Source organism: Branchiostoma lanceolatum, chromosome 19, assembly GCF_035083965.1.
Source record: "Branchiostoma lanceolatum isolate klBraLanc5 chromosome 19, klBraLanc5.hap2, whole genome shotgun sequence".
NCBI classification, from domain to species: domain Eukaryota; kingdom Metazoa; phylum Chordata; class Leptocardii; order Amphioxiformes; family Branchiostomatidae; genus Branchiostoma; species Branchiostoma lanceolatum.
The window spans coordinates 7,229,813-7,243,045 of record NC_089740.1 but is presented as its reverse complement, the minus strand read 5'-3'; the positions used below and the strand labels follow the sequence as shown (position 1 = coordinate 7,243,045).

The following is a 13,233-nucleotide window of genomic DNA, read 5'->3' as shown; positions in this document are numbered from 1 at the left end:
ATTAATTATGTGCGTTACATTTGAAGGCTATTAATTTAGTTAAACATTTTCCAGCATTTCTCTTATACAAATAAAAATGCAATGTTATTTCCTGTATGATGATGCTGATGATGATGATGATGATTCCCTGCATTCAATATAAGGTTAAGATATGTACATGTAACTGTATATAACATATCATGTTATCCGAAGTAAAGACAAAGTATAGGGTGATGCTTTACAGGGGCTTTGGTACTTTAGATTTAAAGACAAAGTGCAGTGGTTCGAATTCAGCTTTCCGATTTGTCAACTTACTGTGTCATTTGACAAAGATACATAAACATACATCAATAAAGGGGTTCATCAAAACTTGTCAAGTCAGTTTTATGAGACTTTTTGTTTGTTCCGCATAACAGGTAAACTAACTACCATTAGGCTTAATACACTCGTTTGTATAGTGAACTACAAGCTGTATATGACCGGACAGTAAGGTTTGGTCCACTCAAACCGGGATGGACCCCTACTCTTTTCGATAAGTGTGATGGGTTCTTAAACGTAATAACCTGCTTGAGATGTAGGTCTCCTAAAATACGTAACCCCCGGCTTTACATCCCTTCCGAGAGGACGCCCCTAACCGAAGATAGGTACTCCTTTTCACCTGAGTCTAGTGAAGAAATAGCCAACCAACCAATCAACAAACCGTGTCTTTTTCAGGCTTCCGTCGCCCTTAATTATAACGAATATCAACTCATCTTTTCACCATTTCACCCTGTCAAACACACACTAAAAGTGCAGAAACTTCATTTCTAATTCCATCGGAAGTTTGTGCAAGACACGACTAATTACCGACCGTGCAAGGTAAACAAGCAAGTCACACAGGCCACACAGACGAGAACCCACAATATTACCCTTCTGGGGGGCGTTTACACAGATATGCATCAGTAACACACAGATGACTCTACAGTTTACAGTAAACAGAATGTCGTCTGAAGGAACGCAGTTGTACCAGAGTGTGTTTTAACGAGCCAACGCTTTAAAAAAACACTATTTGCAACGATGTCGGTGTCGGCTTAACGTTACATATGTCCCTGAATTGTTGACCTCTTGTAGATAGCGTATAACCTATGGCATTGGGTATTCTAACGGTCAAAAGGGCAAAAATGTCTACTGAGAAATAGGTGGTAAGGTGATTAGGGTTGTTGTTGACTTAGAATCTAAATGTACTACCAACCCGTGTCGTGTCATCCCTATTGGTTCTTATAACACAGAAATTTATAAACAGGTGTTGACGGTTACAGAGTTGCCCTAAGGTCTAGTAACAATTAGGTATAAACTAATTCGCCAACTAATTGCGGAAATGTCGGAGTCTAGGCGCCGACTTCGCTCTTTGAGGCCAAGCGAAACGTTACAAGAGTCGCCAATAGTAACATGAATGACCTAAAATGAGACTAAATGATCGTAAAATCTCGACTATAACATCCCCTGGTGATCTTATAACAAAAGGCATGCGTATGTTTTTGACATGTGGTGAAATGTTATTCTATGGAGGAATAATGTTTGCCATATAACTTGTTATTGGGTCATAAATCTTCTATAATAACTGGTGATGTAATCATTATGAATAACATAATTTGTCCGATCTAAAACAAAAGTCTCCCAACGCGCTGGCACAGACCATTTTAATCGCATCATGTCAGCGACGGGAGTCGCAAGAAACCTGAAAGAAGGCTCTATATTAGATAAGTGTAGTCCCAAGCGATGTGGGTATTGTAAGTGTCACTTACTGAGAGATTAACAGTGACTTACCTCTGTTGAAGTAAGGGTTCAGGATTTGGCAGGAATCCTATATTGCCGCGGTGTTTCCCGTGTCGGACACCACCGGACCCTCGCCAACATTTCTTCGGAAGCCCCAGTCATCGAGCCCGCCCGGTCTCCGGTACCCTTACGGTCAACATAAACTGGTCTTAGGCTCAACCGTCAGCCTGTTCGTTTGAGAACATAGTTCACAGGTAGGTGACTGTAGTAGAATAAAGGCTTTTTGTGGCTTGCAAGTTTTCCTTCAGTCATCAAGGCTTCACTTACGGCAATCTTTCTTATTATATTTTTACACTTTTCATTGAAAGAATCTCTTGCCGATCAGGATGTTGTCATGAACCTCGAGTATTTTCTCAACATGGACCACGGTTGTTTTCTTTTGAAAATTCACCTGCAGTCTTTGACAACATTTGCATACATGGGTCCAGCCATCAGAGGTATGCACCCTTCAGGAGGTGCTAATCATTTTAAAAATTTTGCAGTAATTGTACTTTTATTGCATGCTTAAAAACGGTAAAGCAGTCATCCTCAACTGAGGTGAAGCATGATGCCTTTTCAACTAGCTGGTAGTAGTGCAATTTTGCGGCTTCGCTACAGCTCGCGTTCGCAGCCAAACACCATCTCTAAATTTGTTAGACTACACTGATTTGATTATTTGGATGACATTCTCTGGGCACCTCAAAATTGATGTGAGCGTGAGGTTTACAACAAAATCAGTACGTTTTACGATAAGAAAAGAAGCATTGTATGTTATTATTATCTGTTTTCCTATTTCTTTGGCAACTTCTGACATATATTTGCTCATTTTGTAGCTTCTTTATACGATTTACAGTATGGCTGCAAACTGTTTTTGGAGACGGACAAAATTGATTCGCGCGCAGATGTCATCCAGCTTGGCAGAATATCACCCATGTCTCCGTAGAATCTAGATGAGCTTATCAGCTTCTGCAGATCCACATATATCCGTTTTTCTTCTTACAAGTTTCCTTGAAACATTCTTTTGCTTTAGAAATCTGTGTGAAGATGGCGGACACTGTCATGGCGGAAGTGGATCATGACGTCATAGATTTATATTCCAGAAACGAGGCTCAAGCTGGCAAGGAAAGACACAAGGTGTCAACAGCACTTAATTATTTAGAAAAGTAACAGGTAGAAGGAATATGCATGAAATATTGGTCATATTCCCAAACTACCAACAAGATTTAGCAACTCAAGAAATGACATGAAGATATAGGAAAGACAATAAGATGCATATGTATATATTTATATATATATGTATATATATGTGTGTGTGTGTTTATGTGTGTACATGTGTGTGTGTGTGTGTGTGTGTGTGTAAAAGGAAAAGAAAATCGTAGAATAAGCATAGATGATCTATATTTCATGATGTTATCATTATACAAATTTAGCTCAAAATAACGTGGCCATCATACTGTATTACAACAATCGTATTTAATGTTGTGTAAACTATTATATCTACGAAAATATGTAAACTGTCAATAACATCGTTGCCTTACGAGTGTCGAACGAGGCTGTATTATTCTGTTTTATTTTATGTAGTAGACGATTGTAAAGAAAATCGCTATAATATTTTCAAGATGAGCGAAAGTTGCGGTTAAGTTCAGAATTAACCAATTTTTCCTGTAGCATAGGCTGTCGATAACGTACTGTTGTTGTTTTCTGATGGGGCGCTCCAGCCAGCTTTTTTTAAAGCTTTCTTGTTTCAAATGATTTTTCTTGCCAGAGCGCGTCTGATACAATTGTGGTCAACTACGACAAAGCTCTAGAGTACCTCGGTGGTTTTGGACCATGGCAGAAGAGGGTGTTCTTCCCAGTCGCTCTACCCATCGCCATCGGTGCATTACAGGTCATGGGTATAGTCTTCCTCGCTTTCGAGCCCGACTTCCAGTGCCGGGTCCCCCTAGAAACCTTCTCGGCGCTGAACGCGACCCCAGCCGAGCTACTGAACGTCACCATCCCCTGGGAACTGAATAAAGACAAGGAATGGCAACGAAGTCAGTGCAAACGGTTTGTTAAGTCCTTTTCCTCCCGACTATTCCAACCAATACATGTGTTGACCAGCCATTCTCCTTTACATTTTTTGTTACAGTAAGGTTCCTGATAATAAGAAGCTGGGGGGCCAAAACCTACACCACTTCTTCCTTACATCACAAATTATCGGCCACCAACAAATAAAAACCATAGCACCGGAAGTTCTGCTGCAGTACCAACGTCACATACCAGGGAGCCCAAAATCAACCTTGACCTTTATGTTCCCGAGACCTACCCTCATACCAAATTATATCATCGTAATCCATGGAAATGTTATTCAGTTATGCTGCCTACAAAATCCGGAAAAACAAATACACACAGACAGATAGACACATAGACAGGCCAAAAACTATACCTCTATTTTTCATGTCGGTAATGAATTGGTAAATAACTGACACCCAAAGCTACCACAAACCTACACAAATTCAAACCTGATGAAATATCGGTGGACACAATTCTACAGTAAATGTACAACTCCTACCCTGCAGCAATGTTATATACCTTTAGTTTGCAATGCATGGGCCTACATGGTTCAAGTTCATTATGTAGTGACGGCCTAATGTGTAAATAATAATAACATTGGTATTTCCTGTATTGTAGTTACAGTTACAATCTATCGGACACGGTCTTCAATACTACCTATGAAGAATTCGTCGAAGCGTATCCAGCGGCCAACCGGACCCAGATCCCGTGTGACCGGGGATACCAGCACGACACGTCCGAGTACAAGAGCACTGTCGTCACGGACGTAAGTTATATTACCTCGATGTCTAACTGTCCCCGGGCCACATCTCCCAACCGGGGCCCGGCCGGGCTGTTTGCGGACACGAAAAATTAAAGTGTATATTAATAGATATGCACAAGCTATGCTCTTGAGTAATTTTTGGTACGTTTTGCGTTTTTGATGTCTTTTATATCATAAAGTTTTCGTTGCCAAAGACTCCCCCGGGGCCGGGCTCCGGATTGGAGCACCCCTGGAAATCATTAATTTGGGTACGCTCTCGCGTGATTTAGTGAGATTTCGCGAGAGTTGAGCCGCTTAATTGTTATTTTTACAGTGAGAGTACTCTAAGTGTTTGGTCCCTAGTAAAGAAATAGAGGCAGGAAATTTCGAAAAAGTATTCAACCCGAAATATTGGAAAATCGTCTGCTTTGGGCTTTGAAAGCAATGGCGCGAAACCTTTACAGTTTATTACGTAAGGTACAAAGGTACAATTCAAGATATCACATTGACATTGACCAGTACACAACAACAAAACTAGATGATTTCCTATTTGATGTATTTTGCAGTGGGACTTAGTCTGTGGCGACAGTTGGAAGGTGAAGCTGGCCAAGTCTCTGTGGATGGCTGGTCTCATGGTCGGGGCGGTGGTAGGGGGGCACGCAGCCGACAGGTATGTTCGAGAATATAAACACAAACCAAACAACAATACTCCACCGCCTTATGTAGGCTTCTTTCGACTTTGTTGTATGCTTATAAGCCAATTAGATCCTATTGTTTTAGTACAGGAGCTAATATTGTTCGTCAGGGGCGTTCTTTCGTATAAAATCTGGTTCTCCAGTTCTTACTTTTACTCACTGACGAAAGACAGCGGATGCACAGAATCTTATCCAGTTGCTTGTGACGAGTAATTGTCCGTTGGCGTATCTTATTACCTGGATGTCTAACCTTCACCAACGTATTTTTCAGCTTAGTTCAGATATTATTGGCTGTTATTCGCTTATTGCATATAAGTAGCCGAGGTAGGAGGCGCTTTTGAATTCTCACCGCAAAAGCGCCACCTACCTCGGCTACTTCTAGCGGTGAGAAGCAGTACTCCAGTCAGAAGCTCTGAAGAAGGTGTCTGATAGACACCGAAACGTTAGCAGGTGAGAATTACTGGTTGTGAGAAAAAGAATCTCCTATATCCTATGTTCTACCAACCTGATGAAATTATTTTCGCAAGTGACTGAGGCAGTTTTTCCTGATGATGGCCCAAACGTCCATTTAAAGGTTCGTTGAGTATATCTTACTTGTATTCGTAAGAAAGTTTAGATATTGATAATAATGATCGATACACCCGTTCTTTCTTTCGAAGGTGGGGCCGTAAGCCGGTGTTGTTGGTTGCCCTTGCCGTCAACTTTGTGTTCGCCACGGCGAGTGCCTTCTCCCCCAACTACATCGCCTTCGCCGCCTACCGATTCCTGATGGGAGCGACCAAAATGGTCACCACACTGGTGCCTTTTGTGATAGGTACGTAAGCTTTGTAGTTTGTAGCCCCGACTGAGTAAAATCGTTGTACTTGCAATGATTGTTGACATGCCCTAGGGTACATGTACCTTTACAGCTTAAATGCCATGTTGTTGTTGTTTTTATTCTTGGCATGACTTCCCCTTGCCATCTTTATTTTTATTATTTACGTCAGAGTTTTACATGCGGATATGCTTTGCTTTCAAAATGAAGATACTCTAGACAAACTTGTGAGCTAACATACTGTCATATTTTTTTAATTCAGAAAGGCAAGGGGATACGTTGGGTAACAGAATTCTTTGTACACAACCAAGTGTTTTATTCAAGACCGACTTTTTGATGACCGCCTGTCATTGGCCCTGTTACGTACTACAAGTAAGGTGTCGCTGCTAACAGATGCGGTCCCAAACGTGTCATCAAAACGTCAGAAAGTCATCGAAAGGTCAGTCTTAGGTAAAACACTTGCTTGTGTGCAAAGAACATTGTTATCCAGTGACTTACCGACCTGTGAAGACTGTTTGCAGGAGTATACGTTGATATACAACTTCATATTTTAATCTAGTGACAGAGTTGATGTCCCCTGATAATTGAGTCCTGGTGCGAATGGTGATCTATATTTACTGGGCCATTTCATACGTTCTCCTGGTCGGGGTCGCTTACTACATCCGCCCCTGGATGTGGCTCCAGATCGTCATCACCTCACCCATCCTTCTCTGCCTCTCGTAAGTTGTTCTGGCCAATGGCTTTCCGCGATTTCTAATTAGATCATGTCTGTCGTCCAATAGGCACAGAGCTGGTGTCCTCCGATAAGCGCGGGCTAGTGGGCATGGTCATTTGGATCTACTGGGCCGTCGGTTACATTCTTTTAGCGGGGATTGCTTACCTCATCCGGCCCTGGATGTGGCTACAGATCGCCACGACTGCACCGTTCCTGGTCTGCATTTCCTTTTGGTGGTAGGTCCTTTCATGCTTTGAAGCATTTTTGTATTTTCCCAGCTTTTTCGTCGGTGTCATAAAACGGTGACATAAAACCTATTACCACGACCATGTACCAAATAAGTCACCGAGTGAGCGAAGGGAAAGCAGGTCATTAACCTCTTGTAATCTCCAGGATTATCCCCGAGTCTCAGCCTTTCCCTCGGTGGTTCCGGTGACATAACACCTGGCCAGTTACCTATAACTACGATCGAATAAACCACCGAGTGAGCGAAGCAAAAGCAGGTCATTAACCCTTAGTTCAACACTCTTGCCATGTCCAGGTTTATCCACGAGTCTCCGCTTTTCAATCGCGGTTTACGTACACGTATACGGTGACATAACACCAAGCCAGTGACCTATAACCATGACCGAATAAACCACCGAGTGAGCGAAGTAAAAGCAGGCTATTGACCCTTAGTTCAACACTCTTGCCTGCCCTGTCCAGGATTATCCCCGAGTCCCCGCGCTGGCTGATCTCCAGGAACCGGCACGAGGAGGCGGCGGCCATCGTGCGGAAAGCCGCCGAGGTCGCCAACGTCACCATCCCTGATGAGGTCTTCTATGACGCCATACCTTTGTCTCAGGTGATAGACAATGATCTTGACAGAATAATTATAAGAACTTTTGTAATATCATTTTTAATACAAATGTTGTCGCCAGGAACACACAGTACTACCAGTAGCTGTATAAGCTTGTTCACCATTCCAAGTACGCATGCGCATGGTCAAAGGCTGGCTTGTAAACTGTTACATTACAATGTCCAGACGTCGACGTGCTCTGTTTATGTCTCATGGGCCTTCAACTTTGACCGAGCGCATGCGTACTTGGAATGGCGAACGAGCTTATTGTATGTTCTTATTCTTGGAACTGAGCAGTGACTGACATTAAAATAAGATAAAGACTGTTGTTGATTGTTGATTTTTTTTCCCTCATCGCGTTTGGGTGCAATCAACAGCTTATAGATTGTAATGCTTTCTAGCGTTCCGAAGTAACCTTTGACTTTTTACGTTGGGTGAAACTGATGATGAAAATATGTGTGACATGGTTTCAAATTTGTTGTTTGTCTATAAGGAACAAGAGCAGGCCAAGCAAACTGAGACCTACACATTTATAGACCTGTTCAGGACCCCGAATCTGCGGAAGTGGTCTCTTAACCTCTTCTACAACTGGTAGGTAACATTAACCCGTCGGGTTACATAAATCCGCCACTTTGAAAAACAGTGTGTTTGAGAGATTTCTAGTGCAGCACCCCCAGGTATGCACAGTTAAGACATACAGGAGCGCATTATACTGGGGGACGTTGGGTTAGAGATCTGCTTGTGCGTAAGGTTGTAGCGTCCGTATCCCCCCCCCCCCCGGATTGAATGGTCCTTTCCAAAGCAGCAAAAGTAGTTTAAAGCTAGATCTCTGTTGCAACATACTAAAACGATATTCAAACCATTGCTATCATAAAGTTGCTAAGATATAACTGTAAACATCAAAATATAGCATCCGTACCCCCACCTGTATAGCACCCGTACCCCCACTTGGAGCGTCCGTACCACCATTTGAATGGTCCTTTCCAAAGCAGCCAGCATCATACTAAAACGCAATATAAACCATCGCTATCATCAAGTCCTTACTATCATAAAGACAGTTACAAAACCTGTAACGTCCCCCGTCTCGTGATCTGTAACACTTGTACTGCATTGATATACATTTACCACAGGATGGTGAACTCCCTGGTGTATTATGGGATATCCCTGAACACATCAGCCCTGAGCGGAAACGTGTACCTGAACTTCGCCCTGTCCGGTTTTGTCGAGATCCCGGCCTACCTCATCTCAATCTACCTCCTGGACAAGTAAGCTGTTCTTTCGTTGCTTCATTTTTACGTCTACCCCTAATCTCCGTCTACCCCTGGAACGTGACGTCAGAATCACGTCAACTGACGTCAGAGACACGTCAACTGACGTCGAAATGTCAACTGACGCTGCCGTCATTAAGGTGTTCTTTCTCTGTCCGCCCCAGGTTCGGAAGACGCTGGCCTCTGTGCATCCTGCTCGTCTTCGGCGGCGTCTCCTGTATAGTGGCCTTCTTCATTCCGAAGTGTAAGTATGACGGTGTGACAACGGCTTTATTTTCAGTCTTACTCTCGTTTGGCCATGTTGATTCGATTATATGGATGACATCCTCCGGGAACCCCAAAACTGATGCAAGCGTGCGAAAAAAAATGGGGAAATTGAGGGGATGAGGGGTCGGTGTTCGCATGATTAGCTTACGGTGTCTATTTGCTACCGGGTCCCGGGTTGATTTTAAGTCAGAGTTAAAGTCACCCCGGCACCCGGCCGTGCCCGAAAATATCCCGATAGCCTCAGGGCGTCCCACGGGACAACGTAGGGGTCAAGCCCGAAAGTGCAAAATATAACACGTAAACTACCCGACAGGGCCTCTTTTCTAATTGTGACCCAAGCATAACTGAAATGCTTTTTGATACATGTATATGCATTTAACGTCAATGTTTTTTTTTTCTCTTCTGTATCTGATAGCCCTTGGATGGCTGACTACCACCCTGGCCATGACCGGCAAGTTCTGCATCACCGCTACCTTCGGCATTGTCTACGTCTTCTCAGCCGAGATCTTTCCTACCGTTGTCAGGTACAGCATGTCAAAAGTTTCTAATCATAGAACAGCACAAAACAGATGTTATTCTAGTCATTCATCAAGCTGACATGTCCTTTGATTGGTCATTTGACGTATAAATTCCTCATGACCCCACAAGCATTTTTCATTGTCTATGACTTCACTTTTTGTGTCTTCGAAATATTTCTTATGAAAAAGGCAGCATTTAAAGTCCGATGGCGCATAGCAAAGTAGTGAAAACCGTTTTTTCGTTCATTTATTCATGCATCCTTTTTTTCAATCACTCATTTTTCTTTCATTTATCCTTCATTTTTCATTCATTCCATTTTTACTTAATCATTTTTTATTCATTCAATTTTCATTATTTTTTTCATTTTTCGATCATTCATTCATTCATTCACTTTGTGACGTCATCCTCCTTGCAGGCAAATCGGCATCGGCATGGCTTCGACGAGTTCCCGGGTGGGCGGGATCGTCGCCCCGTTCGTGAACCTGCTCGACAGCTATTGGGCGCCGCTGCCTTACGTCATCTTCGGGGGGACGTCAATCATTGCCGGACTGCTGACACTGCTCCTACCGGAAACCAACAAAAAGCAACTTCCGTCTACACTCGAGGAGGGCGAGAACTTCGGGAAAAAGGCATCGTAAACCAGGAACCAAAGGAGTAGATATCTTGCCAGGAAGTACTAAGGCGGTCGAAATCATGCTCCCATGTCCAGCCGAATTCGAACGCTGTTCCATGATGTTCGAAATGATGTAATTCGATCCGAACGCGCGTTCGCAACGGGGAAGAATACCTTAGTAAGTAGTGACAGACCACCGTGTATAATATAGATTGTAGAGTGGGCATTTCAGTGTATTTCCTTTTGTCAACAGTTGCCGTTCCCATAGGCAATTGTGTAAGTGAGAAATGTCAAATTTACAAATTCTTAGTTTTAGGATTCTACTTGAATGTACACAAGCCCATCATTGTATGATCCATCTTGGCGTGTTCAAATGAGCAACAGAGCATGTGCAAGCAAGTTAATGAAGGTGTAACTACTTTAAATTGCAAAAATGTGATGTAGCAAAGAAGCATTGATACCTAGCTCTATAAAGCATTGATATCTGAGATGCTGACGTATTCCTCTACCATTCACCACAGTTACCGCCTCGCTAACGTGCACAGAAGAAAAAAAAAACTACCGTCTTTTCCAGCAATGTGACGCACTTCTTTGTACCCGAACTACTATTTGACGGGGTCGCCCATTAATACTGTGTTCTGCGACCTTAAGAAAGAAAACACCGTATACATGTAGCGTATGTACTTCTGTATACTAGGCAGTTAGGCAGAATGTGCCTAGATACATTCTATGCTGAATTGGGCAGTGTCTAGGCAAGTACTGGCTACCTGCTCAACATGGAACAATAATATTTCTTTGAAGGACTAAACATTTGAATAGAATAGAATAGAATAGAATAGAAAAGTATAATCTGAATCGAATTCAGCAAAGAAATACAATATCAGAATATTTGTGATTGCCTCAAAGCAACGGTTGAACATTTGGTTGAAATGTTCAAACAAAAAAAGCTTGATTTTGAAATATGCTGTATGTAGCCTAACAAGAATTAGATGGAAGCAGACATAATGAATTTTGTGTTTGTGTTATTTTTATATCGGAGATTTTCATGGATATGTTGTTTTGAGCGTGTTTGTGTGTGTGTGTTTGCGTGTGAGGTTGTGTGTGTGTCCGGATGTTTGTAGTCAGCATAAGTCAAGAACGTCTGGATGGATTGAAAAGACATATTTAGTATGTTGGTAGGTGTTGGGAGAACAAAGGTCAAGGTCGATTTTGGGCCATCTAGTATGTGACACTGGAACTGCATTGGCGTTTTTGTCAAAATTTTCCAAGGAGAACCATTGGAGGGGTACTCGCCCAGCCCAACATAAACTCTAATCACAAACTCTGAACTTTTAGCTTAAGACGCGGATCTTATAGGCAATATGCCTCCTATCCGAACATTATGTTATGTTATGTTATGTTATGTTATGTTATGTTATGTTGAGAATAACTGAACAAATGAACGACAGATTTGCGTGTAATTCAATATGCAGGTAGCTTTGACAGAGATGTACACAATAAAGTAAATTATGCAAATTGGGACTTGATTTGCATAAGTAATGAGGAAAATCTAAATTTGCAGATTTGTCCAATGTTTGACTCATGCATGTTGTGGCACACCTGTTAGCAGCGAGACTAGGTCAAAAATTCCCAAGGGGCCCGGCAGCTGGTGGTCAAACCACAAAGGGATATACAAGCAAACCTGTATGTGGACTTGATATAACGCAACGCTGATAATGCATATCAGAATCTAATTTGCATAATACTGGGGGCATTTTAAGATGAAACGATGGTACGTCAGTTCAAAAATGCAACATATTTAACTGAGAAATAAAGGGACAGTGATAGATAAAAGTTATGCAAGTAAAGACATAATTTGCATAATCAATCAGAAAATACTGATATCTTGAATTTGATACTTGTGATATTTGAGAGCTATGTGACAGTGAACATAGTTGAATGTAAATTATGCAAATGTGGGCCTAATTTGCATAATATATCTTATGGAGATTTGAGGTCCCCGAACTCTTGTTTCTGTTGTATTACAGCCAGCCAAACTCTGCTCGTTGCTTACAGCTTTGTAAATTGTTTTCAAAGTTTGAATACGTTGAGCAAAAATAGAGTTGCTTAAGTGAGACAACAGTTGAGTAAAGCTGTATTCACACGGGTAGGCAAAACGTTTCTTTGCACACAATAAAACTTCAGCCCCCTTTTTGTTTTCTAAACTGTGTATTCGTTACGTGCCAGACCTTTGTGCCCTTCTGACCGTTAGAATATCCGATTCTTAGGGTATATACCATCTACAAGAGGTCAACAATTCAGGGACACATGTAACTCGACACCGACAACGTTGCAAATAGTGTTTTTAAAAGCGTTGGCTCGTTAAAACACACTCTAGTACAACTGCGTTCCTTCAGACGACATTCTGTTTACTATAAACTGTAGGGTCATCTGTGTGTCACTGATGCATATCTGTGTAAACGCCCCCCAGATGAGCAATATTGTGGTTTCTCGTCTGTGTGACCTGTGTGACTTGCTTGTTTACCTTGCACGGTCGGTAATTAGTCGTGTCTTGTACAAATGGAATCAGAAATAATGTTTCTGAACTTTTAATGTGTGTTTGACAGGGTGAAAAGGTGAAAAGATGAGTTGATATTCGTTATAATTTAGGGCGACGGAAGCCTGGAAAACACATTATTGGTTGGTTAGTTAGTTAGTTAGTTAGTTAGTTAGTTAGTTAGTTAGTTAGTTGGATGGTCGGTTGGTTGGTTGGTATGTTAGTTAGCTGGGTAGTTGGTATGTTAGTTAGCTGGGTAGTTGGCTAGATGGTTTGCTAGTTCAGTTGTGTTTCTGCATACGTTGAGCAGTAAAACTTAATAGGCTATGGCTGGATTGTGATCTGTTTTCGGTATTTGGTATGCGGGTAGGTCGAAACACTAAGTTCAATGTCGCTTT

At 42.0% G+C, this 13,233-nt stretch overlaps 2 protein-coding genes across 2 annotated transcripts; both read left to right on the top strand.

The window, feature by feature from the left end:
* Positions 1-1,653: 1,653 nt before the first annotated feature.
* On the top strand, positions 1,654-7,932 carry LOC136425930 (organic cation transporter protein-like). Its single transcript, XM_066414853.1, has 9 exons — positions 1,654-1,988; positions 2,804-2,907; positions 3,539-3,822; positions 4,447-4,594; positions 5,137-5,240; positions 5,925-6,079; positions 6,862-7,030; positions 7,500-7,638; positions 7,819-7,932. The coding sequence occupies exons 2-9, from the start codon at positions 2,818-2,820 to the stop codon at positions 7,930-7,932; spliced, it is 1,203 nt and encodes a 400-aa protein (XP_066270950.1). The 5' UTR covers positions 1,654-1,988; positions 2,804-2,817.
* A 163-nt stretch (positions 7,933-8,095) lies between these two features.
* LOC136425929 (organic cation transporter protein-like) lies at positions 8,096-11,304 on the top strand. The gene is made up of 5 exons (XM_066414852.1): positions 8,096-8,223; positions 8,763-8,897; positions 9,065-9,144; positions 9,583-9,691; positions 10,102-11,304. Exons 1-5 carry the CDS (start codon positions 8,096-8,098, stop codon positions 10,322-10,324), a joined length of 675 nt encoding a protein of 224 aa, XP_066270949.1. The 3' UTR covers positions 10,325-11,304.
* The last annotated feature ends 1,929 nt before the right edge of the window (positions 11,305-13,233 follow it).